Source organism: Chinchilla lanigera, unplaced genomic scaffold, assembly GCF_000276665.1.
Source record: "Chinchilla lanigera isolate Chin_1 unplaced genomic scaffold, ChiLan1.0 scaffold00011, whole genome shotgun sequence".
Classification (NCBI taxonomy): Eukaryota; Metazoa; Chordata; class Mammalia; order Rodentia; family Chinchillidae; genus Chinchilla; species Chinchilla lanigera.
In genome coordinates, this window is record NW_004955412.1 from 5,912,636 (window position 1) to 5,940,058 (window position 27,423).

Genomic DNA, 27,423 nt, shown 5'->3' on the forward strand with positions numbered 1-27,423 from the left:
TTTAATAAATGTGTTTAGTATTTAATTATAAGACATGTCTTACTTTTCCAAGTCTGATGAAATAGGCTTAATTAAAGTATAGCTAAAATTAATGAATTCCTGTTGAAAAAAAAAATCAAGTAGTTCAAATGGTTGTTGAGTCTTTAACCAGTAGGTATTTAAAACTTGGACCGGTGACTTGATATTGAAGAATGGCTCTTTTATCTTTTGAGGCAGATTTCTTGAGGTTTATTTTATGAATTTATTGATAACTATAAAGTCTTTTCAGCAGATGAAAAATACTACAAGTAAACAAGATTAAACTTTTATGATATAATATCTCCACTCCTCCTGAAGGTACCTTTTCTTCAATACCAGATGATAAGTTTAGTGGTTCTTTACACTTGAACCAAGTGTTGGTTCTCAGTACTCGGGTAATGTTCTTTGCCTTAAGGTCATACTCAAATTGCTTTGACCCACGAAAGAAATAGAAGAAACCTACAGACAGAGAACCGCAATCAGTTATCTTGCATAACTATAAAATGGTGCCATATTTTAAGTTTTATCAGTGTAGAATAAAACGACATTACGGAGAATAAAGAGGCTGGTAGAATTATGTAGATATACTTTACTTTTCTACTGCAGCTGGGGAAATCCTACCATCTTCCTAGGGGGAAGCCAAGGTATGAACACAAGTTTCAGGGGACGTACAAGTTTATAGCCAGACTGTGCTCTGTGCCAGAAGTCCTCAAACTAGGTTTTGCCAGGCATCTCAGTGAGAGGCAGAAGAAGGCCCCTATAGTTCTGGCCTGGAACCCCATGTCCTTCTTTCATTAGAGGTGCTGTACTTTTATCTGTCTTAGAATTTCAGGTTCTGTGCTAGGTGTCATTAAAATAATAAATTGTGTCACTCAAAAACATTTTTAGACTCCCAATTACTCCGTTAGCTAGGGCACTGCTTTTGAAAGTAGAGTAGGTAGACTAAGTATGTTAAACTCCCTGGGCCTCTTTAAAATTACAGATTCCTGGGTCTCAGCCATAATCCTCCTGCCTTGGATCCTGGAAATGTGTTGTTTCACGTGTGAACCCCCGCACTCTTTACGTTAAAAGATGGACATTAAATGTCAAGGACCATTGAGCTCATATGCTTTGTCATGTTTTGCCCTTGAGGGGATATTTTGGATCAATGATGAATAAAAGTAATTTTGGCACTTTTTACATAGACTTGAAAGAGTATCATGAGAGTCTAGTTCAACAATTACTGATTCAGCTTGTGATAACGTCTGTAGGGTTAATGTTTATCATTTCACGTTCATATTTAAGAGTAGTATATTTACACTAACATTAAAACACTTTGGCTTTCGTGCTGGCTTCTTTCACAGTCAATACAGTCTTCCAAGTACCCTACCAGTTTAGGCAATGCCGCTCACCTTTATGCCAGAAAACAGCATCAACACGGAGACTGATTCCTGGAAATTGAGTGATCACTCTCTGTGGGTACCCTCTGTCCATAGTTTGGGTCGTCTCGTCATACCTGCATATATGCATTTCAAAGGTTTCTATTGGATCTTCATTTGGGGGCATTTATTTCTTCTTGCCCAACTTGGAGTCAAGCAGAGGTATGGGGGATGAGCAGGCCTGCTAGAAATAAACTAATGGGATCAACGGTACAAAAATACTTTGAAAAGTATATTTGGTTGAATCATTTGTTATATTTTGGAAGCAAAACATGATCAGGTAAAAAAAAAGACTGCATCATGTGTCACACTGGTACTATTCTGAGGAATTGTTAAACCAAAGTTCCAGCTTGTACCTTTGCAAGATTTCGACTGCATATATTTGTATCATTTGTAATTTGGTTGGCATCTCCACTTTTAATATTTTATCTTTATTTTTTATGTTTTAGAAAGAATTTTGGGCTTATCGAAGCATCTTTTAGTTTGGCAAATGTCATCCAACAGAAATTGCCTTCAACATAATTCACTTGAAGAAGACTATAGACTTGTTTTATTTTTATCTGTCAAAGTGATGCTATTGTGGCTATTTTTCTTCATAAAATAAAGTGGTCAGTTTTCTGAAAACTTACCTCCAGCACCAAATGCCCACAAAAAAGTAGGTTTTCCTTGTGTCTCGGTCACAAACCGCTGCATCAATTTTCTTCACATGTCTTGCAAAGCCAAGAGTATGGATGGGTTTGGGATAATCTGATAGGACAGCATACCCTCTGATCATCCAGAAATTTTCATCTGGGAAGAGAGAAAATGATTACCTTTTGATCTGTCTCTTAGAGGGCAGAAGTGATGTCTTAAGAAGTTTGAGAATAATTAGATGCCCAGATCATCTTAGTTTCCAGTGCTTAGAGATTTAGTAATCCTGCGCCTCCATGTTTTCTGACACTTTCTTTGGCTGCTTATGTCATTAACATTATGCAAATAATATATAACCATAGTCAATGGTGTGCCATTCTCATCAATTTCTTTCTCTATTCATTGTTTTAATTGGCATACTGTCAAAACAAGCAAGTACGTTTGGACATGTTCTCTTTGTTTTTTTTTTTTTTTTTTTTTTTGTTTTGTTTTGTTTTGTTTTGTTTTTCTTCTGGTACCAGGAATCAAACTCACAAACTTGCGCTTGCCAGGCAGGCGCTTTGCCGCTGAGCGAAGTCCCCAGCCCCTGGGCATGTTCTCTTAAATTCCAACCCTCAAATATAATCAAAAGCTCATAATCTGGTGAAATTCATATAAGAAGTGAGGTTTCTAGGTTCAATATAAAATCCTAGTTACATTTGATTTTCCAATGACAACAATTAGATTTTTGGTGTATCTAAGATATTGCAAGGTGGCATACATACACTAAAATTTATTTGCTGTTTTTCTGAAATTCGTGGCATCCTATATTTTTATTTGCCAAATCTAACAGCCCCATAAAAAGGGAACAATAAAAGGAGCTAGGTTACCTTTACCTGGCAGAGTAAAAGGGGCTTTTAACATTTTTCTCACACAAGTTTCTTTTAGTCCTTGTGAAATTGGGATGGTGTTTGGTTGTCTTGGTAACCACAGAGAATTTCCTGGATAGCTGCTCTTTGACAGGAACCTAAGTTCAGGGCAATAGCCTTGTTCATTTGGCTCATGCATGAAGATTATATTCTTTACACCAAAATATCCACTGTACAGCGCAGGCATCCAGAAAAATGAGAAAGCAACAATGGGAAAGTTTACCTTTAAAAACCAGAATTGCATCTTTGGGGTTCTCATAGGCAGCTTGAAGATCAGCTGGCAGAGATGGCCAGAATGAAGCAATTAATTCAAACTCCACATCAGCAATATCATAATAGATCCTCCATAAGTGCCTGTGTTAAAAAAAAAAACTGTACACATGTAGCCTACATAACTACATCGATGATAGCATTGCAATCTTAGATTTGTCTTCTATCTAATGGACTGGCATTTTCCTCACATAATTAGAGAATTAATAGCATTTCCCCAAGCACATTTAGGTGATTGTGAGTTTAGTTCTACTCTTTGAACAACCAAGGTCAGGACATGTCTTTGTGTGTATCATTTGGGAAAGGGGCTAGCTATCCACAGAAGTCATATAAAAAGTTCGGAGCGCTCAGTCCTCTCATTTTTATAGCAACGCCCATCATTCTGAGCCAACACCAAGTATCCTCAAAGGAACTTTCTGATGCTAATGTTTGCTGGAAGGAGGACATTTTACTACTGGCACGCTACAGTATTTGCTCAGATATTCCCTCTGGCTGAAAAATTCCAAATCTATGAATTATACTTGAGAAGTCTCTATTTTCCAATTCCTTCTCCATACAGGTAACTCTTGTCTGATATCTGTAACAGGTGGCCTCTTGGCCTCTGCTAGTCAGAGCATGATTGTAGTAACTTGTCTGGGTAATCATGGCTGAATGTAGTCCCATTTCAGATATTTTTTCCTTAGTCTCTATATGCTTGTAAGGTGGCTGATCTCCTGATAGTTTGCTCAGAAAATATGGTCCTGGTGTACACAACTAACACACAATGCTGCAGTTAATTTCAATACATCATGTATGGTGAGAGAAGAGATTTCCATAGAACTATACGTCATTGATACAACATTAAGAAATGATCAGGGTGCAGTGTACAGATACATGTTTAACACCTGGCTCTCCTGTGGGAAAAAGTATTAAAAGTGAACATTTGCACGGGTAGTGTGTGCATACTCCCACCATGGCCAGTTTTATCTACCTGTATGATGTGCAAAATTCCTGAACATATAACAATAGGCTCCTGAAATCAGGGATAAATTAGTTCCAGCACAGCGCCAGGATTGGTGTATTATATTGCTCAAGTAGTCACGTGAGGTATACTGTCCTTTACCTTCTTATATTATGGAATTTAAAAATTGCTTTAGACCATTTAAAATTAGTCTAATAAACAAGTAGAAGATATGTACATACGATAAGACACTCAAATAGAATGTGCAATTATCCAATACGTGGACATACATTTTCACAGTCTCTGTGACCCCCTCTTCATCCTCACATCCCTTGAAAAGAAAAGTCTCCTTGGGAAGTTGAAGTGTGTAAGGGAATGGGTTTACCTGCCTTTAAAGAACATTACTTCTCTGCGGAGAGTGGTGATAGCATCAAAAGTCAAGTCAGGGTCACAGGCACGGGGTACATTGGTTCTTTTGGTTTTGACAGGTGCTGTAGGCAGACCTCCTTTGGTGCAAAGAGAAATAACAATGAGAAGAAAGGTAAGAAAATATTAAGAAGACATGAGGAAATTTTCCCACAGAAGGATCTTACTTAAGTGAATTTTTGCTTCATAATATTTCAAGAGTAACTTTCTCAAGTTCCTTTCTGAAAAGCTTCCTATTTAGTTCACACACATTCAGATTTATATTGCTCACCATAGATGGATTGGATTCCACTGATATCATCCTGAGAAAGCGGGTACTTGCTTGGATCCAGGGTGACGTAATTTGGGAACATCAATGCTCTTTCATCATTGGAGTGAGAGAGTCCCAGCGAATGACCAAATTCATGAGCAGCCACAAGAAACAAGTTAAATCCTTAATAAAACAAGAGAAAACATGAGGGTATGAGTGGATGTGAGGCCAGGAAGTAGGAAGGAGAATGAAGTTTTGCTGTGTAACAATTGATTCTTATATGCCACAGTACTTATCTGGGACATATTTCAATATTGACATAGATACTAATACTAGTCATGTTTCGGAGAAATTTAACCCAGAGTAGGCAATCTGCTTGAAATTGGTTGCTCAGAAATGGATAGTACTACTTTAAAATGAAGTCATCAGATTTGAGCTGCTGCTTTACTCTATTAGTAATGACCATGACCATGTTACTCCTACTTATATTCTTAGAGATTCCCCATTAGCTGTGGAACGAAGTCCAAATACCATCACATGGCGCTCCATGATCTAGTCCTTGTCTTTTTCCCAGCCTCACATTTTATTTTCCCATTCCACGAGCTAGCCTTGTGGAATCATTTGTATTTCTCATTTGTGCCTTTCGTGTTCTTTCTAACCTCTGTCTTTATGCTTTCATCCATCCTGCCCCAAATATTCTTTCTTTTTTCCCTGCTATCTTGAGGGAATATAACAAAGTGGTCAGAAGACAAACCTTTTGGAATGGTCATTTGGTAGTCTACCCAGAACTTGGCTGAGGGCAATATCGTCTCCCACCTTCCTCAAGTAAGCTTTGCTAACGTTGAGCCCTGACCTCTTGGGACTTTTCGGTAATTCACTTCATCCCACTTGACAAAGAGTGGAGCCCTATGGGTAAGAGTTTTTACTACTAAGCGTTATATTTTAAAGGATAGAAAGAGAGTGAAATCTCTGGCTGATTTCTGCCTCTAGATATGACTGTAAAGACAGTCAAAGCAAGGGGAGTAATTCTGATTTTGGCAAATGTGAGGGTATTTTTGTTGTTTGGATGACAATATTCCTCCGACATCCTTTTGTCTATTGCGGTACTAACTGATACAGTAATGGCAGCAACCAATCCCAGTTTTGGGCTGTGTCCAGAAGCTTAGTCAGTACTGACCTCCTATCTCTCACTAGCAAGTGGAAGAACAGTTGCTCCAAGAGGAGGAACTGACTGGTGAGTGGCCATAGACCATTTTGCTGACAGTGTAGAACTGACCCAGACTACCTGGAGTCACTTGTCAAAACTGAACCGAAGTATATGCTTGGTTGCTGCAATCAAATTGTACATCAAGTACATCAAGGTGCCCTCGAAGCCAGACGCTGGACCCAAGATGATTTCATCAGTGACAGGCCAAAGGCATGGGGAGACCTGGAGAATAACCTGAGCCTATTGCTTTGTTTCATGCATATGCTGTTACTATAGTAAACGTTTTGTTTTTGTTTAAAAAGTAATAAAAGACCTCTAGGGTCAGTGAAAATATTTCTATTTTGAGAAATAAAATCAGTTTACTTGATTTAACAGAATAGGTCAAATATAAGGTTTAGGACATTAATTCCTTCACCTATGGGCAAGTGTTAGAAGAGAATGTTTATGATTTTAAATAGATTCTCTATGAATCTATTTAAATCATTTAACTTAATGAACAATTCTCTGTGAATCATTTAATTCCATGAACCCACACACTGTTCTTTAATCAGAAGCTCAACATTATCACCTCTCTAAAGCTATCATTTAATCTTCAAGCAATAGTTAACTTCTGCCTCATAACAAATTCTGTGTTTGTATGGTGGGCATGTGTGTCCAGGCCTTATACATTTACACACGATCTGAAGGGCTGGAACTTTTGAGTTCACCTTTGTGGTCCTTGTGTAGTTTTAGGCACATAGTGGACACTCAGGTATTGTGGACATATAAATGGATGTATCCTGATCAGACCAGGAATAGCAACTTTATGAAGGCATTTTGCAAATAAGGTTTTGAGCTACATGAACACTAAATAGAGTACTGCCACAAGAGTCATCTCAGAATATGGAAAATTGAGGAGAAATTGGGAAGTTTACTGGTAAAAGGCAACTAGATGAACAGCTATTCTTTTCAGAGATTCTTTGCAATAATATAGTCTGTCCATCAGGAAAATCATACTCACCTGTTGCATTCTTGGTTGTCCAGTTCTCATCCTCATCAAAGTGCATGTCACCACCCAGACCCGGACCAGGAGGAAAGGCATGGCCAAGGACTCCCAAGGGACCATCAAAATGACGAGGACACCAACCATGGACTGAGATACAATTCATAGGGGAGAAAGATCAGCTTCTCCAATTCCCTGAGATGAAAATAACACATTTTACTTTCTGTTGAAAAGCTTACCTCGAGTCCTAAAGGCAATCATGATATCTGCAACCCCTTTGTAGATCTTGGTGAACATTAGCGGTGTGACCTCACTCCACACGTCTAACGCCTTTTGGATAGCCTCATCCACTTCAGCTTGCGGCATATCTGGAGTATAATTCATTATTCTTAAAAATTAACAAAAATATAGAGAATTGTTAGTTATGCAAGTACTTAGGTACACTCATACTACACATTTCATTTCTGATTTACCAGCCATGGGAGCAATTACTATAGAAACTTTTGGTATTGGCTTGTTATTTAACATTTGCATACCACTTTATTCAAAGGACGTACTTTTACATATGCTACATAGTCAATTATTTCTTCCCTGTGGGTCAAGTAGTATAACATTTTAACAAAGGGTTCTCGGAGCATAAATGACTTTCCTAAAATCATATCATAAGTGAGACAGAATTAAATTCATGTATGTGTTTGCTTGTGTAATGATTGTATCATAAATATAATTTTTTTTTTGTATTTTTGAGACAGGTCTTGCTAAACAGTTCAGGCTGGCCTTGAGCTCACTTTATAGCCCAGGCTGGTTTTGAACTCACAATGATCCTCCTGCCTCAGCCTCCCAAGTGCTGGGATCACAGGCATGCACCATCATGCCCAGCATAAATATAATTTTTTAAAGAATTAAGATTTATTTTTTTGAATGGCTTGTGAAATTCCATCTTATTCATGTACCATATAATAAGGGTTTTTACTCAAGAGCCACAGATAATTACTCTGAGAAGATTTTTCTTGTTTACATCTCCTATCTTTCTAAACTCATTTTTATCTCAAGTCCTGAGGTTCAGTAAAATGAAGGAAAAACTATTCCAGAGGGGTGGTCAAAGTCACTGCCTCTTTCTCAGGTGGGAGCTACATATCAGCTTCTTTCCAGCAATGAGCCCTTTTCTGGCCCTTTCCCTTGAGATGCCTAAAAACAAACCCCATAGCTGACACTGGGACCCATCCGTGACTGCAAGACACACACACACACACACACATCTGCGTCTTCCCACGTTCTCTGCACAGCCTTCATCCATGCTTCTGAGCATCTGCAGTCAGAGACAGGGCTTCTGGTCCTGATCTCACACGAAGGTGGTAAGGCTGGCGATTCGAGTGTATCTGTGGATCCAGTGTCCTGCATCACCTTGGCCATGCTGAATAACTCTGTGTATTAGTTTCTTTAGGTTTTAGATGACAGGACAGTCATGCCTGCATCACCGGTGTTTTGGAAGGATGGAACATATGCCATCTATACAGTGACATGCACGTGGGAAGTGTCAGAAAAATAAATGATTATTATTGTTTCTTGGAGATTATAATCATCTTTCTTGGGAGTAGCTGACATAGTTTGACAGAGGCATTACCTGTATGTGAGTTTGCGTTTTCTCCACCCAGGGAGCGTGTAGCCATACTGCCCCACATCAGGCACCCCGCACCTGGGTGTCTTCATTATCTCAAGAGTGTTAGAGTCCAGTTTCCCAGTCACTGTCAATCCAAAAAATGCTTGCATTTCCCGGATTTTGCTGTCCGTGAAACTCCTGTTCTTGTTCTGATAGAGATGACTTGCTTCTATTTCAGTAGAGTAGAACTGGTTGAGATATGCCTGACCCAAAAGACAAAAGAAACACAGACTATAGGAGAGCAAATCTCCATCCTGCAAAAACCAAAATGGTCTGAAATCCCTTCTAACAGTTGGGAGGGGTAAACAGAAATAAGTAATGAGGGAAAGAAGAAAGAGGAAAGAAAAGAGACACCCTGTTTTTTCAATTCAAGGAATTGGCTGACTTACGAGTAACTATAGTTAACCAAACCACATGGCCATTCCAGAGTGGTGGTAAAAGTCATGGCCCTCTTTCTCAGGTGAGAAATAACTTCTCAGGTGAAGAAGTAATGAAACTTCTTCTACCTGTTAAATGATGACACGTCTTATGTAGTTTTACTGTTAATACCTTTTGGCATTTTCATAAAAGAAATTCTGGAATAAATAGGTGATTATCCATTTTGCACATTTATTTGATAACCAAATGTGGCAAATGAACTGGACTGACATTGCTTGGGGGACTTTCTCAAGCAGTGTATAACTGGAGGCTTCAGATTATAGAATGGATCCTCCTGGCTGTTTAGAAATGTGTCTGAAGAAATCTCTGCTCCTTGCAGCACTGCTTGTCTTCTTTCACTGATTCTTGATTTGTGACCTTTGTTCAGAGTTGTAGCAGGTTCTGCTACCATACTCCCACCCACCTTTCAACTCCAACTCAGGCCTTTGATCTCCTTATAGCTAGACAAATGAAAAGCATTGCTTCTCACAAGAAAGCTCAGGATTTTCTTGTATGAATTTGCTGCCTTTTTAGGTCCTGAGAAAGCAATAAGATGCACTTGTTATTGTGCACTGTTAATAACATTTATTGGGACAGTACCTGAGCCAGTTGCATGGTTTCCTCATTTTCCCTTTTTCGGTCTGCAGGAAATGCAGAAGAAAATGTCATAAAAAGCAGAAACAGAGGCAGGAGTTGCTTCATTCCTCTTTCTCTTCAGTTCAAGCCTGTCCCTGTTTGCACAGATTTAGAAAATAATAGTGAGACGTGGCATGAACTGGCTTGTATCATCATTTAATTAATAACAGAAAAGGTCGCTTGCCATGAAGCGTGTCACAACTTTTTTCTCAAATAACTTGATTTCATAATCGCGGCCCATGGTGTTTGGTAAATCTGCTGTTCACTGTTGAATCAAACAATAGGAAGGGAGACTCCAAGTTACTCTTCTCCTTGCAGAGTAGGTAGTTTTTCTATATACAAATTTTGAAAGTTTGTGAAATAGTTTTCTTCTGAAGGAAACCATAAAATATCACTGTGGTGTTATGCCAAGACAGTTGAATCAAAAACCAGGTTAGGCTTGTTATTTGAACTTCAAATGTCTATCAAGCATCTACTACTGAATTTGCCTGGCACTGTAAATGCACTCATGTTGGAGGATTCAGACTTCCCCAGACTCTAACAAAAAGTAAAATGGCAGTACGTGGTCAAAGGCACACCGCAGACTACGAAGACTGAGAAGAACCAAAAGAGAGAGAGATGACTGCAGATGGCTGGGACCCAGAGGCTTCATGCTGGCATTGGGTCTTGAAGAACAGGTAGAAACTGAACCTTGCAGAGGAAGGGAGCATCTGAGGAGCGGGTGAAGGGAAGCAGGTGACACAGCAGAGAGGAGCTGTAGAAAGTCTGCTCTGACTAGAGCAGATAGGTAGAAAACCACAGGAGATGGGGTGAAGCATGCTGTGGAGTAGACAGCTGACTGGGGAGATGAAGAACTCAGAGGCATAGGTTATGAAGGACTTTGAAGGCCTCAAGTAACTTCAGAAGTGAAGATATGGCTAGGGAGAGCCCTTGGGTTCCTTTCACGGCGTTTTCATCTTACCTGGGCTACTTTCAAGTGAAGCAGCCCTCTTAGCTAAAGCCACATCATCTCTCTTCCTCCTGCTTTTCTCTACTAATTGATAACTTTTTTCTGTTTCTTTCCAAATGTTAATTCCATTTTACGTAGCCCTTTCCTAATCTTCTTTCTTGCCTGTATTCTGAATAAAATTTCTGAGACACAGTTAAAGTTACTATATATATTAAGTAGATATAAAATTCACTTGCCTTTAAACCCCATCCAGATTATAGATACTGTGTCAGAAATACTATTTAATCAGCTGATATATAAAAGTCTAATAGGCCTCTGGGGAGAGAAGGATGGAAGGGTGTGTTAGACTCGATCAGGATTTGAGTTATTATGGTGTCAGGACCTGGTGTGATCATACGCATCCCATTATATTATTCTTCTGTGGTTTTTAAACTCTAAAATATTTCAGAACAAAATTAAAAAATTACAGTTATGAAAAAGAAGAACAAGGAGGAGGAGGAGCAGCAGCAGGAGCAGCAGCAGGAGCAGCAGCAGCAGCCTCCGTATCGCGTGTATAGCGAGAACCAATATCTCTCTCTCGGTCTTTCACTCTTTTAAATCCAACTCCTCAGAGATAATTTTAATTATTTTTATAACTTTCCCCTCATACATAACTCTACACTTCTAAATAGCACATTTATGCTGCTGCTTCTTGAGTTTTCAATGTTTTAACCTTTATGTTATCAACGTTTTTCTATGAAAGAGGAGGACTCCACCTTCGCCTCACTTCTTCCTTTTCCTAAGTGGGTTATGTGGTAGTAGCTCCATACTTGACATTAATTAGTCCTGGGAATACAAAGAGGACCAAAACTGATGGGCACCAAACGGATTGTTCTGACTGGAAACGGCACCAAGTCATGAGGCAATGAACACCGACAAGTTCATCCCTTGCAAGCTGAGAACCAGAACAAAATTTTCATGTTAAAATGTGTTGAATATCAAATTTGGAGCGTTTCAAAGCGGGGCAATGAACACCGACAAGTTCATCCCTTGCAAGCTGAGAACCAGAACAAAATTTTCACGTTAAAATGTGTTGAATATCAAATTTGGAGCATTTCAAAGCAGCCCAATACCAAAGTGTGACTGTTGTAAAGTTTTAATGAATCAATAATCTGTGGTTTTGCAATCATTACCATGAAAATGTCATTCACAAGGAATTACATCTCCTTTTGTGTACACCTGTTATCTTCTCTGAAGCTGACAGCTGAACTGAAAAACTCCAGTTTTTCTTGAATTTGTGAATTCCTTCAAGTCTTCCATAGAACCCTAAACCCTTCTCAAAGTAATCCAACATGACTGATCATTCAACCCCTCCCCCCAACTCATTCCCTTGAGAGTGTTTGTCTTCGGTCTGGGTTTGTTGCATGGCTGTCACCTTGTGACTACACAGACAAGTTTTACTGTGGCTCCGTTAGATCCCTGGTTCCTGGATTAATTTCTACCCATTTTTTGCCTTGTTCCCTTGTTTTGATGGAAGGTATCTCTGAGGGGTTTCCTAAGAAAGGATGCGAGGAAAATGAATATTATGAAACTATTCTTAAGAACAAAATGTTCTCTATTTTGTCCTCACTTATGTGTGTGTCTCTATACAGACTCTCAGGCTGAAATAAGTTTCCCTTAGAAATCTGAGGGCATTTTCTCATTGTTTTCCCGAAGCCAGTGTACTATTGACTCATATTCTGAGTCTTGAAAATTTGAAAAATTTTGGATATTTTCTCTTTCTCCAAACATTCTGAAATTTCACTCATCTTGCCTCTTGATGTGAGATTCCTTCTGTTAACACTTTCTAGTTAACATCTCTGGTAAGTGGGCCAAACTGATTGGAAATTAAATCTCCTATATTATTTCTTTTATAATTTCTCCTGTCATTTTTATTTTTATTACTATTTTCTGAAATGTGTATCTATTGATCCTCTTGGACTGAGTTTTTGTTCTAATATAATCTTTACTTATCCCACCTACTTTGTTTCCTAGCTCACCTATTGACTATTTCACCAATCACATTTTTAATTTCAAGGAGCTCTTTCCAGTTCTCTGAGTAACCTGTTCTTTTATAACATTTTTTTACATTGTAAGTGTTTTGGCATGTACAGTTTTTTTTTTTCTTGCACCAGAAATCGAACCGATGACCTCACGCTTGCCAGACAAGCGCTATGCTGCTGAGCTATATCCCCAGCCTTTGGCATGTAAGATATTGTGTTTTTTGATAATGTTAAATATTTTTATTTATTTTAATATTTACTTTTGCTCTGTAGCTGGTCCCCATCTCTTCAAAGTTTCTTTTATTTCCGTTTTTTCCACTGGACTCTTTTTTCAGATGGTGGGTGACTTTGTGATGTGCGGTCTGCGTATGACTGAGAGACGAGAAGCTGACTGGATGTGCCCACGTGCATGGGCAGGACTGGTGGACTGTGACCTTCATTGCAGAGAAGTGGGACGGAGCCCAGACCGGTAATGTGCTGTAGTAGTCAGGATGTGATGGTTTGAACACAACAGAAAACCCCTAAATAACAGGTGCTTAATAAAATTAAAATGTACTTTTCCCTCAGATAGAAGTTTTGGTCGTCCAGGGCATCTATGGGAACTCCACATCCGCGGGAACGTAGGGAACATCTGCCTTGCTACTCCTCCCCTTAGTACAGTGCCTGTTGCTCTGATTTCTCAAGCTCTAACCAGTGCATCTGCATTATAGGCAGAGGAAAGGGAAAAATAGAGAAAAAGTAAATTTTCAGTCTTTTTCTAGAAGTTCCACACAATATTCAGTTTACACATTTTGCCTAGAAGTTAAAACATCACAACATTTAGCTTTAAGAAACGGTACAAAATGCAGTGTTTTAGCTGGCTGCATTGTCACGTTGGATGGAAATGGGGTCTCCTTGCAGAAGAGGAAGTGGAGAATGGATGGATGTCACAGTAGGTTACTAGCAGCCTGGGCCATATTGAAATTTCTCTAGTGTCCACATCTATAAATCTTTTCTCCTAGGCTCTTAATTTGCTCCAGAGAGGGCTCCTCCAATTTCTCATCATTTAATTCCCCCAGCAGCAAAGTTGCAGGAAATGCCTCTGGTGCCCTATGCCATACCTCCTTGGCATCCCTCTGATTTACCTGCAGCAGTGGTGGACAGGATTGCATGGCTCACCCTGCTGTGACAAAGTCCAGTCTTAAGCACTGCTGTGTCTCTCTGGTTTCTACCAGAGTGATGCCACAGAGCTGCCAGGTCAGCGTGAGGACGCATCCCGGAAGTATAACAAACCTCACCCAGCGTGGACTGGACCTGAAGGAATGTTCCAGTCTCTTGTTCACTGGAGACAAGAACAACTGAACAGTGCTCTGGAGGCTCCTCAGGGGGCCTGGTGGAATCAAGCGCTAGTTGTCCATAGGAGAAAGCTTGGTACCGTGTCCTTGTCTTGTGCTGGCCTCTCCTTCTTCCCTGCCTCACCTCACTTTTTCCCTCACTCTTGCTTCTTAGGACTATGTGCCCCCCCAAAAAACACAACTGCACCAAGATCTTGACTTAGTTTTGATGGACCCAACCTAAATAAAAAAGAATCTTTAGGTTTAAGTTTATTTATTTATTTATTTTTTTTCTCTCCGGTACCAGGAACCGAACTCATGACCTTGCGCTTGCCAGGCAGGCACTTTGCCGCTGAGCTAAATCCCCAGCCCCTAGGTTTAAGTTTAAATTCTTATACCTCCTATACTCACACAGGACATCAGTGGGACAGCCAGAAAATATGTCGTCAAGAAGGAAATAAAAAATTTTCAAAATCTTTATCGTGCTTTATATTGTGATCCATTTCCCATAACTGTGAAATATAGTTAAAGAAATAATATGAACCTAGTTCTCATGTCAAAAAAATGCAATAGATGAAGTTTGAATCAAGAACCTATTATGACTGTTTTACAGATTTAGCAAGTGTTTTGAGAAAATGCATGTTTCATTTTTTTGACTGTAAAAATCGACATTTATAGGAAGTTTTAGCAAATTTAGCAGGCTGAAATTGACTCTATGGTTAAAAATGAAATACGCAAATACGCTTCTGCACTTGTCACACCAGTGAAATAAATTAGATAAGCATCCCTCTCCATTCCCTAGCACAGCACCACAATCTTATAGGTGATTAACGGGTTCCTGCCGAATCAATGAGGAATGAATGAGGAGAGTGATAGTTTATACTAGTCTCTCCTTTCTCATCTTATAAAATAAGTTGAAAATAAAGTGCTGACATATTTGAGGGAATTTTTGAGCCATACTATGTGTAAAATTTTCATAAAATATGACAGTTATAAAAATTTACTATTGATATGATAATTCAGACAAGGGGATAAATGGCTCCAAATATCCTCTTTTCATACTTTGCATGAACTATGTGGTGTCACTTTAAGAAATTATAAGTAGATCACAGATCAGTCATTTAAAATAAAAATATTTTGAACTCATTTCATAGATAATTTTGAGTTAGAATAAGGTGCCATACTAGTTATTTGTGTGATTTAAATAGAAAAGAATACAGGATGTGCTAGTGAGAAATATATTTTACAATCCATATCTATTACATAACAAGCTGCATTACACTGTAATACCTTTAAATGTGAAAGTATGATTTTGATGCCTTGCTAGACATTGAGGTCTCACAAGTCCTGAGATTTTTAAGAAAAAAGAACTGTTAGCAGATTTGTGCATCAAAGTTCACATAAAACATCAATAGGATTAATTAATTCGATTGAATAAGATCTTCTGAATTTTGTGCCTAGCTCTGTTCTGTTTGTGTAGTAAACCCCAGTCATGTATGTATAGACATGGTCATGTCATGGCATGTATAGAATGTGCCCTCTCTAGTATCTCAGAAAGTAATGAGCTAAAGAGCACTAGATCCAGCTAACCATTTGCACAGACTGGTGAAGCAGAACAGGAAGGAGGCAGAAGAGAAAGTGGAACCTCCTTTTTTTTGGCTTCTTCCCTGGGAAGATTGCCCCGTAATTCTTAGCAGGAACTCAATTTGGCATTTTGTGTTGATTCCCTTTTTTAATTGCAGATGTACTGTGTTAGCTTCCTCGGACTGCTATAACAACACATCATAAACTTGGAGGCTCAAAGCAACAGAAATTTATTCTCTCACAGTGTGGGAGTCTGCAGGTATCACAGAGTCACGATGTCCTCTTTCAGATTATAGGGAAAAATTGTTTCTTGCTTCTTCCCAGCTCCTGGTGGGGCTGGAAATCCTGGTTGGGCTTTGTCTTCTAGGTCCATCACTCCAGCTGAGCAATCTCTGTTGTATCTTAGCGTTCTCTCTCCCCACCTCCTCCTCCCCCTCCCCCTCTCCCTCTCCCTCCCCATCTCCCTCTCCCTCTCCCTCTCCCTCTCCCTCTCCTCTCCCCTTCTACTGGGAATTGAACCAGAAAACTCATGCATGCGAGGCAAGTGCTACCCTCAGCCCCTTTTGTTTTTGTAAGGACACAAGTTATACAGATTAAGGGCTCACCCTAATTCAGTATGATGCCATCTTTACATAATTAATTACATATGCAAAGATGCTGGTTTCAAATAATCTCACATTCACTGATACCTGAGGTTAAGACTTCAACATATATTTTTTGGGAGAGACACAATTCAATCTGCAACATATATTATCTTTATTTCTTTCCAAGCATGAAAAATAGCACAAGTTTTATAAAACCAAACTTGCTTATTTTTTTTAATAATTCTTACTGCTAATCAAAATCCAGTGCTAAATGGCATGTAGCAGATGCATATAAGATATATTTAAAGGGACTTAGAAATATTTGAAGTCAGACAAGCAAGCAATGAAACAATGAATTTTGGAAGTCAAATAAATAAGGAAACAGAGAATAGAGAGGTCGCAAAGAGGGCTGACTTTCCTTCTCTTTGTGATAGATTTGCTAACCTAAGGTAGAACGTGTGGACCTGAATCAGCCTCTGGCAAGGGCTTAACATTCCAAGTGTATTTGCACTGAGGATGGACCCGGGGAATATAGTGCTAGGAAGAGAATAAAAAAATTACTTAGAATCAAGGGAAGTATAAACATGATTTAAAGTGATGGATTTGCAAGTTGAATTTTCCTTCCATATTCAGAAAATGGGTACAGTTGCTTTTGGTGTTGCCTCAGCTTTATCTACAATTAAGCCATAGATTGCTTCTTGCACTTCTAGTAACTCTCTGCGCGGTAAGGTCAAATGCATAATATCTTGGTCCACTGAAGAAAAGCAAGAAGTCTATAAAGAAAGAGTTAATTTATTGAATTAGTTTACAGAAGATCCTAGATATCTTCAACTAAATATCCTGCCCCCACTCCAATATCACATGCAATGTAAATACGCTACTTTAAAATTTAATCAAGTTTATTAGCAAGTTTTTTTCCTCATACTTACTATTCTCCTGGAAAACTGCATCAACTCTACTTCTTATTCCTGGAAAGGCAATTGATGTGCATTTGGGATAACCTGGGTCCATGGATTGTCTCTGATTGTCATATCTGATAAGAATAAAATATCACATGATTTAAGACTGGTATAGATCACAATGATAATAGTTTTCTTTTAATGGTGTGTATATTGACAAAGTGCCCTTTCACACATTTTTAAAATTTGGTCTTCACAATGTCCTATTTCCTGGGATTAGGAATGGTTAATCTTTTTACCTAAGTGTACATACTTATGTGTAAAACTTATGTGTAATACATCAGTTATACTCAGATGCTTATTGCTATATTTTATCATTATACTTGGATAACCTTGATGGTTATCATTAATTATAAAACAGGTTTCTTATGGCTGATGCAAGATTATTGCCAAAAACAAGATCTTATATGTTCTAAGGATTTTACTTAACTGATATATCTCTCTATCTGTAGGTATGTGTGTATGTATAAAGGTAAACAATAAGTTAATCTGGGGCATCAAATTCTAATAGATATATATATTCTAATGGGCAATAGTTGCTTGAATGTGTCAGAATTTAACTCATACATGAAAATTAGCCTATGTCTTCCTTTGCATCCCATTTTAGCACTTTATGAAGTTGTGTCATTTTTCATGATTCACAGTCCTTAACAGTATTTTGCAGGCATTTTGATTTTGTAAAAATAAGTTTTCAAAATCCATAGTAATCTCAATTATCTTATGAGAATGGGTACATTTTCACCAAAACCTATCAGAGACCATCTAGATTTCTCAAATCTTCGTGCGTGATTGTTAATGGTTTGTAAACAGGGTAGAGGAGCACAGAATTTAACTTCTAATTGGAAAAAATGTAGCTTATCTTACCTCCAGAACTGATTGCTCACAAAGAAGTATGTCTTTCCTCTGTAGGAAACAGCTGCATCAAGAGCTTGGACAGTTTTTGGAAATCCAAAGTTTGATATATCCCTCGGGTAACCTTGCTGAATGTCATAGCCACTCATAACCCAGTATTGGTTTCCTGTCAGTGATTCAGGTTATATGTCAAGTAAGGTTCTTCCATTTCTACACAATAATATGTAGCATTTCTTGGTCTTTCTATAAATTCATCATAGAAATTGAAATGGAACGAGTAGTCTTTGAAAGATGAAGGTGGCAAAGATAAGTTCACGGCAGTTATGGTATCCTTAGTGATTCTTCCTCCTACTTTCAAAAATTCACCACTTGGACTTCTTAGTCCTCATATTCAGGGCTCCACAGTTGGATGCCTTACTTCATGTAGCTTCTATACAGAAACTAAATTATGACCTATCCAGGGTGAGGGTGAGGTTATCAAATTCTATCTAGGATAATGGTAGGGAAATAATAATGATGGTCTGATGTGGTCTTATTTTATTCAGGGGAATACTAACGCCTCAAGAAGGTGAACACCGGGCTCAAATTCACACGGTGGTCCATGATCAAGGGGGAAGCAAGCCTCATCTCCCCACAAAAACCTGGCGGCACTGCTCTCCTCAGCTCAGCTCTGTCAAACCCGCACTGACAACAAAGAATGCCACCTCTGCCATTTGTCACAACTAAAATGAGAGAAAAACTTTAGGAAGTCACCTTTAAATATGAAAACTAGGTCTTTCTCTGAATCCTCGTAGGCAGCCTGTATACCGTCGGGCAAGGATGGCCAGAATAGAGAAATAAAATTGAGTTCGACGTTTCGCAGTTGAGGATGTCGTCTCCAGAAGAACCTAAGAGAACGTAAAGAAGGACACACACACACACACACACACACACACACACACACACACAGGTCTAAGTAGTTGGTTTCTAGGATTCTCGGGCAAGTAATGGCTGTAGCAAGAGTAGGATGTGCTGTGTACAAGTAGCAACTCCCCATAGTCAATATAATCTTCATATACTGCAAACACGTACTCATAAAAATTTTAAAAGTTTAAAAAAGTTGCAGGGAGGATGTAACCATATAATATACGCATTTTCCAGCGCAGTGACCAGCATACGCCTAGGTGTATGGTGATGTTATCCATCTGGACAGTAGTTTCCAGAAGCGGCCACAAGAGTGATCTTACTTGGTTACACTTGGCATTGTCCCTTATTGACACATGGGCAATCTTTGTCAGTACTGTTCATTCCTTTTCCCTTTAACTGTTAAGAATATACAGTCACTGGCAAAAGCAACAGCTCATACATCCAGCCTGTGGCTCCACATTCATAAAGCAGCCAGTAGAAAAAATGGAAATTTTCAGTCAGAAGATTTGCCTCACTGCTAGTAAAGGGACAGTTTCCATTTACTTGGTTGCTTTCGGATGAAATTAAAAGATGTTTTGCTTCAGTTCAACTCAGCTGTTGAGTTCCCAAGCCACTATAGCCTACATCTGTTTACATCATCACAAATATGTGAATGTTTTAGGGCTTTTTTTCTTGACATTTTGTGTTACTCAGAAAAATGCTAAAAAATAATCCAATGATGCATGTGTGTAGAATGAAAAGGAAAAGCTAATATGTAACTCCATTAGAGTCTGGTTCTACGGTATGTCACTAAGAAGTCAAAGGAGGGGAAACTGAATTTTATACTTGTCTTTAAAGAAAAATGTTTCCCCACGGAGTGTGGTAGCAGCATCAAATGTCAGTCTGGGGTCGCAGGCTGAAGGAGTGCTTGGTCCCGTGGGCTGAATAGGGTTGTTTGAAGGTCCTGGGAGAAAAAGAATTTTTATTAAGCATAAGTCCAGTGTGATTGTTAGCATCCTTTAGCTGCTTCTCAGAAAGCTGCAGATCTTCAGCTGAAGAGGAATGTTGTCAGACTATCCTATGAATCATTCATTCACTGTACACTTGGCTCTCTTAAAGGTTTTATTTGCTTAATAAGAATAATGATGTTTTTCAGGCTGTGTGCTTCTAATTCTGCACTTCTGACTGCTGCATGTTACTCCCTGCTACACATCTACCTTGTTGTACTGGTGTTTTCTTCTTTTAATGAGTCCGCTGGGACCCTCCAACCTCTTCTACCACAAACAAGACTTTAGTGAACATCCTTCACATGTTATGTACCTGTCCCCTTACGGACCTATGTGAAAACTTCTTTGATGAATACAGCACTGAGCAGGATTGTTATACAAACAGAGAAAGTCACATCCTTTTAGAATATATAAAAGCAAGGAACATAAAAAAGGAGTGGAAAATCCCCACTGTTCAGGATAAACATGGAGAAACAGCAGATGTATCTCATCCTAACATTTTAAGGCAGAATTAGAAGCCAATGCCCAGGGCCTCCTTTAGAGTTTGGTTGAACTTGCTCTCAAGACAGAATGTGAGAGATGCACAAAGGAAGATATGCTGAGATGCTGGACTCTTGGGGCTCATCCGCATCCCACCATGTGGTCCCACCATCTACTTCGAGGCTCTTTGGAGGACCTTACCATAGATGGCCTGAATACCATTGATGTCGTCTTGAGGGAGCGAGTAGGTTCTGGGCTCCCTGAAGGCGTAGTTGGGATACATCAAGGCAACAGGATCTGTGGAGTGAGAGAGCCCCAAAGAATGGCCGAATTCATGAGCAGCAACCAGAAACAGGTTGTAACCTGAAACACAAGCGTGTGTGGTAAATGACTCCATGTGGTGGAAATTCAAACTACAAGGATCCTACTTCCTATCAAACAAAGCCCAAACTCCCTTTCCTGGCTTTTAAGAGCTCCCCCACCTAACTCCTGCAGATACTTGAGGGCTGAACTTCCGGTGTCTTTCAGTCCAGCCAACCTACGTGCCTCCTCATAAACACGTAGTGCATTTTCTTACTTACTTTGAAAAAAAAAATAGTAATCATAGTTTCAGAGTACCCACCATATGCTAGGAAATGTAATAATGTGTAATTCTTACACATTATTCTTACACAGTTTCATGATGTTTTATTAGTAATATTTTTACAGTAAAGGAAGTAAAGCCCTCAGCTTTTAAATATCTTTTTATTGCTCTTGCATCTAGTAAGTTGTAGTTCTGGTGTCAAGACCTGTGCTTTTACCATAATGTTCAACTTTCTGTTGATAATCGGGAAGTAAAGTTCTACCCGTGCCCCAAGCTTTGCTTTCTTTCTAACACACCTTTCCATCACGCTTTCAGGAACATTATGTATCTCAAAAATCACCCATTACATGCCCCGAGTACGGTGCAAGAGGCTGTGGGGATTTGAGCTGACTCTGCACAAGAGTGCATAATCTACAAGGGGGAGCATGTGTGCCAACAACTCGAATGCACAAAACAACAAGTGCGAACAGCTAGGAAAGAGATATAAAAGTATCAGGAATATTTTGAGGAGGCTGTCATGGCCAGCTGAAGATGAGGTAGAGGGTGCCCTTGCCATTGCATGCTTAGAGGAGGGGGATTTTGGAAGGTGAGGTTAGGGCTATGGGAAAGGCATTCCAGGAAGAGGAAGGAATGTGAGCAAATACAGGGAAGATGAAAGCCCAGGAAGTGATCTAGAAACAGTCAACTCATACTGTGGCTGTGTATTTGAAACATGAAAACAAACCAAGAAAAATGAGGATGGACAGTCGCTAGGACCTTTAATTCCAAGTAAAGCTATTTGGGCCTGGTTTATGGAGAATATGTAGATACTGAACACTTTAAAGCAGGTGAGTTATAGGATCCAAGGTGGGCTTTCCTAGGAATAATCTTGCTGCAGTGACTGGAGGAGGGTAGTTGAGATAGGAATTTGTATCATTAAGCAGATGATCCCCCTAACTACTGGGCGCATAAGAAGAGTGGGCATTATTAGTTATCTTTGTGTACACATAGTACCTAGCACAGGGGCTTAGGCAGAGTATAGATGGACAACTTAGACATTGAGAAAGTGGTTGGAGGAGCAGGTGTCAAGCAAGCGAAGCAGAAATTACTTCTCCCTTTAGTATCTGACAGTGTTCCCTTGCTCCTATTATTTTCTGAGTAGTACACATTATTGCCCTATGGTCTTGTCAAACAATCATGGTCTGGATATACCTGTTCTCACATTTTTTCTTCCCTGCCTTTCTTGTCAGAAGGTTTTTTCCTAAAAGAGGTGGTTTGCTGCATAGGAACATAGCACCAAATGAGATCTATGAGAGTGAAATAACTAGAGGAGAGGATGTGGCCATTTTTATCTAACAGGATACCCTTCCAAATTACTCTATTATTTTGGAAATTCAATTATTTCTGAATTTGCAAAACTTTAAAGAATAGGCCTTTTCAAACATCATTATATTTCAGAATTTTAGGAGGAGATATGACCTAAAGCAATGGCCAGCACAGTTTTTAGGCTTTGCGTGTCTCTGCAGCTGCTGAGCCCGGGCTGTGGAGGGAAGGAAGGCATGGACAAGGCATGAGCAATGCGTGTGGCTTCCTACAACACAACATGACAAAGACAGGGGCAGGCAGGGTTTGACCTGATCCCTGCCTGCTGGGATTTGAATGTATCTCTTTGAAATTCATGTGTTGGGAACTTAGCCCCAGTGCAATGGTGTTGGGAGGGCACCTAACGAGAAGTTTAGATTTATGCTGCTGTGAAAAGGGCTCCAGGAGGAGAGTTTGTTCTCTCTCGTCCTGCCCTTCTGTCCTCTGCCATTGTGAGGACACAGCAAGAAGAACCTCTTCAGATGCCAGCACCTTGACTCTGGGCCATCCGACCTCTAAAACCATGAGGAAATAAATTTCTCTTCCTTATCAACTACCCAGTCTCAGGTACTCTGTTATAGCAGCACAAATGGATGGAGACATTACCTTAGGAAGTAAGGTCAGTAATTAGCTTTGGGATTTTTTTAAACCTAAATAATTTAGTATCTTGAGGTGGCAAAGGTGTTAAAGGATCTATTTGTATGAATTTGCAGTGCTACAGTAGTGTGTATGTGTGTGTGTGTATAGATGCACACGCATGTGGGCAGACTCGTGTGGACAAAGGTAATTTAGAAGCAGCATGTGGATAAGATCTTGGTTAGTTTACCTTTTGAGCTTGTGCTCCATGTTTCCTCTGCGTCAAAATGAGCATCTCCACCAATGCCTTGGCCTGGCTGAAAAGCATGAGCAAGGATCCCATTGGGCCCGTCAAATGGAGAATTGTCACCATGGTCTAAAACAAGATAATTTGTGTTTAGTCCTTGCGGCGCCTCAGGTGAGCCGGCGAAAGCAAAGCAGGGTGACTGCTGGAGCACACCTCTTTGGACGAAAGCGATGTTGATGTCCGCTTCTCCCTCTGTGGCCCTGGTGAAGGTCAGGGGCGACGGGTCGCTCCACACCTTAAACGCTCTTTTAATAGCTGTTTCCACATCAGCCTGAAACAACTGCGGGGTGTAATTTCTAATCCTTCAAGACAAGAAGGCACACAAAGCATTAGTTAGTGCTCAGCACAGTCTCGTCGAGGAGACTGCGTGGCTCTGAGCTGCATCTGTGCTGCCCTGCGACTGGAGGGGAGGAAGGGAGTGGTGCAAGCCTCAGGGCAAAGGTGGATGTGGGACTGGAGAAATTACCGCAATGTTCTCCCTTGTAAAATGAGGAAAATAAAATGGATCCATCTCACGGAGTTGTTGAGGGGATTAAATTCATGTAAGACAGTTCACGATTCGGTTAACAGTGGTCCACATATACAGGGTATGATTATTATTATCAGGATCTATGGGAAGTGGGGTTAGATTTTCTAAGCCTTATTTTGGCCTTAAGATGAGTGTCTAGAGACAACTTTACACTGCCGTAGACTTGTTTAGATTCGTTGGAGAAGGAGGGCAAAAATGACAGGCTTTGGGTGCGAAAAGAACCCGTAAAGTCACCAGCCCTTCATTCGCATACTTGTTTACAATTTGCATTTTATTCATTCGTTTGTTCCTCACACTCTGCAAGGTCAGGCGTTTATCTACTTCTCCCTGGGGTATCCTATGTGCAGGAACATTGCCCCCATGTCCTCAGAGCTCAGTCACTGCTAGCTGACTGAATGAATTCTGAAACTTTGGAAAGATTACCTGTAGGTCAGGTTGGTGTGTTTCCACTTGGGGTTTCCTGGGGTCATCATATAATCGCCAGTGTCTGGCACTCCGCAGCGAGGCCTTTTCATCATCTCGATTGTTTCTGCACTTGGCTTCCCCGTCACATTCAACCCAAAAAATTGCTGCATTTCTTTCAGCTTTTCAATAAACATACGAGTGCTATTCCAACTTGGAGACCGATAATCCTTTATTTGCAAGTGGTAGAACTTTTCCAGGTAATTCTGGACAAAAGAAGCATTAACAGGTCCTTTGTTTGAAATTGTGCTCAGTGCTTGGGGCATTTTGCAATCTTTTCTAAGTTATGGCAGAGCTCAAGTGAGGACCAATAACCTAGCAGCCACATGTACAGTAACAGCTTGGAGTTTGACTTGAGAGAACAGTGGCTATTGGAAAAGAAAAGCCCCTTCGGTCAATGCTCAATTAATATTCATGCATAAAAATAGGTGTCTCATGAAAGATGTGGATCAAATCACACACACAAAATTTATTAATCAGGATATTGCCTTCTTATTTTTATTGAAATCATTAGGAGTAACACTTTTAAATGTCCGTTAAACTATTCGCTGAACCAATGCAGATTTCCTTTTTAAATCTTCTTTTACCACTGGAAAGAAGTTTTCATTAAAGCACATAAGAAAAGGAGGCATGGAGAGGGGAGGAATTTATAATGTGACACTTCAGGCTCTGACTGGCCATACTGCCTCTTAAGTGAGAGTTGCTCATTTCCAAAGAACTCCAAAGAGGGCTGGGGATTTAGCTCAGCGGCACAGCGCCTGCCTGGCAAGTGCGATGTCGTGAGTTTGATTCCCGGTACCGGAAGAAAACCAAAACCAAAAACAACCCCCCCCCCACAAAAAAAACCCAAAGAGCTCCAAATATGTTTTTGGATAATGATAACATAATTGATGTTAGAATTTTACTCACCAAGTAATTTTTGGAAGGTGTCAACACTCATTTGGAAATAAAGTTTCTGAGGGGTGTTAATAAGCCAATCATGAGATTTCTTTATCTCACCTCGTGAAGCCTGAGACTACCTGTCCCAGCTTTGCAGCTGACATGAGACAGAGCGCACACACTGGGGTCAGACAGGTTTGGGTAAATCTTAGCTCAGCCGTGGGTTAACTGTGAGAATTTGAACACATTACTTACTGATTTAAGATTCATTTTGGCCTCTGTAATGGATGTAACAATCAAAGAAATATCATGAACTTCGCAGAGTACCTTGTACAGAGTAGGCTTCAGATAGTGACAGGCTGTGATAGGCTGACAGCTTTTAGATATTGCCAGTATAAACTAAGGGATTATATTTCCATTATAAAGGGAAAAAAGTATCAAGAATAGTGCTTTTCCAAAATTGCAAGGGTAAGAAAATTATGCATGAGAAAGTTTTGACAGGCTTCTCTTGTATTTCTTAAAGCTTTGGCCTTTCAAACTGTAAAGCCGTGGGGAAAGAAAGTTGGTTTGCTCAGAGAATGCTTCCAAGAGTTTATAAGAATTGACAATCCAGTGCTGGGAAATCTGATTACACTATTTACTAACTTCTCGTTCATTATAATCTCACGTTCACATGCTGTCCGCTATACCTAGCAGTTTTGGTTGCAAAACAAGTCACATAGGAGGCAGCAAACATGTAACTACTGGGTCACAGACCTACTAGAGGAGAAAGCCATAGGTAAGAAAGAAAGTCACGCACAGGAAGTTTTATAAACAAAACCATTCCTTCTCAAGGGGTTTCCAGCTGGATGTACTCTGCAGCAGTGCATTCACAGGCCTTGAAGAGTCCCACCTACTTTCATGACAAGATTTCAGAGAGCCCAGTGTTACCAGACTGGAACCCTCCAGGTCACTGAAGAAAGATGTTAGAACTCAACCAAACCACACAGAAAATTTCCTTCAGGCTGTTTAGATTGAAAAGAGAAAACAACCCTGAAAATCTCCTAGTAGTCAGGAGAGCAACCACCATTCAACTGACAGTTAATTTACCTTAGCAATTTTTGTATTTTCCTCTTCTGAGTGTTCAGAGGGTATGGGAGAGGCCTTGGCAGGCTGAGCGCGGAGTAGGAGAAGAAATAGAAGTGTCCTCATACACAGCATGGCCTTGTCTTCAGACACAAGCTCTTGGCCTTCTTTTCTGTCCCTCTGGGTAGGGCCAAGGGGACACTGTGGGGCTCACAGTACCGTTGTCACTCACTGCTGTCTTTTAGTCCCTTATAAAGCCATGCCTTAAACAACTGCTGCATCAGCAATATGGAGCAACACAAGTTAATTACACTCTGACAGTTTTGCAACCTTAGAATGTGATTTAGCACCTCCACAACGGGGGAGCATTTCAACAGAAAAGAAAGCTCAATTTGCTACTCTTTGCTTTGAGGTTTTTAGGTATTTAACTTTGCAAAACTGTCTGGTCAAGGAGAAGGAAGATGAGATTAATCCTGAAGCTACCTGGTTACATTTTCTGGCTTTGTAAAGTGTTCAGTCTGTATTAGTTTATGCAGGAGAGCATCCTCAGATTAGTGGTAGGTATCCTGGGACCAAGGAGTTCCGCTATAAAATCTCTGTACTTATCCGCCCTCACTGTCTCAGAGGAGACTGCACATGCCTGGGACAGCTGTCACAAAGCAGCTGGGTATGGGGTCCCAGATCAGCTGCTGGAAGATGTGGCTTTGGCATTAATGTGGTCTTAGAAAATTCCCAATCTATAAAATGAATTTTCTGAGAAAAACAAAGATAGGAATACTGATGGTGATGACAACAACTGTAACAATAATAGGCATTTGTTAAATATTCATGATGTCCCAGAAATATCTGCTGTGCATATTTTACCTCTGTCCATCCTCACACAACCTTCGGAAGGCTTTAGACAGCTTGTGCAAGACACATGCTGAGCTTGTGGAGGAGCCGGGACACAGCCCTCATGGAATGTTAAGAGAGAGTTAAAAGCTTCATCAGAGTTTGCTTTATAGCCTCTCCCTTGAGACCTAGGCTGGCCCATAGTATAGCAGTAGCTCTAGGGCTGGATTATATTCGTGGAGAGCGAAACAAGGGAGAGAGAGAGAGAGATGTTCTGTATATTCCCAAAGAAGAAAGATGCTGAAGGAGGGTTTCCAGACAGTGTATCTACACAGAGGCCTTTGGGTTGCTTTTCAAAATTACATAGAGTCCCTTGTTTTGACTTCAGATGCATATTGCCACATGGTCTTTGTGCATATCACCTCCCACACACCGTGTATTCTGCAAGGGCAGG

At 40.0% G+C, this 27,423-nt stretch overlaps 2 protein-coding genes across 2 annotated transcripts; both read right to left on the reverse strand.

The window, feature by feature from the left end:
• Positions 1–241: 241 nt before the first annotated feature.
• On the reverse strand, positions 242–9,828 carry Mmp27 (matrix metallopeptidase 27). Its single transcript, XM_005377983.2, has 10 exons — positions 9,727–9,828; positions 8,674–8,912; positions 7,289–7,437; positions 7,068–7,199; positions 4,882–5,043; positions 4,570–4,690; positions 3,198–3,328; positions 2,066–2,225; positions 1,410–1,513; positions 242–477 (listed from the first exon to the last, which is right to left on the reverse strand). Exons 1-10 carry the CDS (start codon positions 9,826–9,828, stop codon positions 242–244), a joined length of 1,536 nt encoding a protein of 511 aa, XP_005378040.1.
• A 6,533-nt stretch (positions 9,829–16,361) lies between these two features.
• Positions 16,362–26,377, reverse strand: Mmp8 (matrix metallopeptidase 8). Its single transcript, XM_005377984.2, has 10 exons — positions 26,163–26,377; positions 24,156–24,400; positions 23,357–23,505; positions 23,147–23,272; positions 20,598–20,759; positions 19,756–19,873; positions 18,778–18,911; positions 18,037–18,190; positions 17,143–17,246; positions 16,362–16,986 (listed from the first exon to the last, which is right to left on the reverse strand). Exons 1-10 carry the CDS (start codon positions 26,271–26,273, stop codon positions 16,883–16,885), a joined length of 1,407 nt encoding a protein of 468 aa, XP_005378041.1. The 5' UTR covers positions 26,274–26,377; the 3' UTR covers positions 16,362–16,882.
• Positions 26,378–27,423: the final 1,046 nt, after the last annotated feature.

Coding starts and splice junctions, on each gene's coding strand:
- Mmp8 (XM_005377984.2), bottom strand. CDS start 26,273: ATGCTGTGTATGAGGACACTTCTATTTCTTCTCCTACTCCGCGCTCAG. Junction 23,506..24,155: donor CACACCAACCTGACCTACAG/GTAATCTTTCCA, acceptor CTTGTCTTGAAG/GATTAGAAATTACACCCCGC. Junction 16,987..17,142: donor TGCAGTTTTCCAGGAGAATA/GTAAGTATGAGG, acceptor CTTTCTTTATAG/ACTTCTTGCTTTTCTTCAGT.
- Mmp27 (XM_005377983.2), bottom strand. CDS start 9,828: ATGAAGCAACTCCTGCCTCTGTTTCTGCTTTTTATGACATTTTCTTCT. Junction 4,691..4,881: donor TGGAATCCAATCCATCTATG/GTGAGCAATATA, acceptor TTTGCACCAAAG/GAGGTCTGCCTACAGCACCT. Junction 2,226..3,197: donor TGCAATTCTGGTTTTTAAAG/GTAAACTTTCCC, acceptor CTCTCTTCCCAG/ATGAAAATTTCTGGATGATC.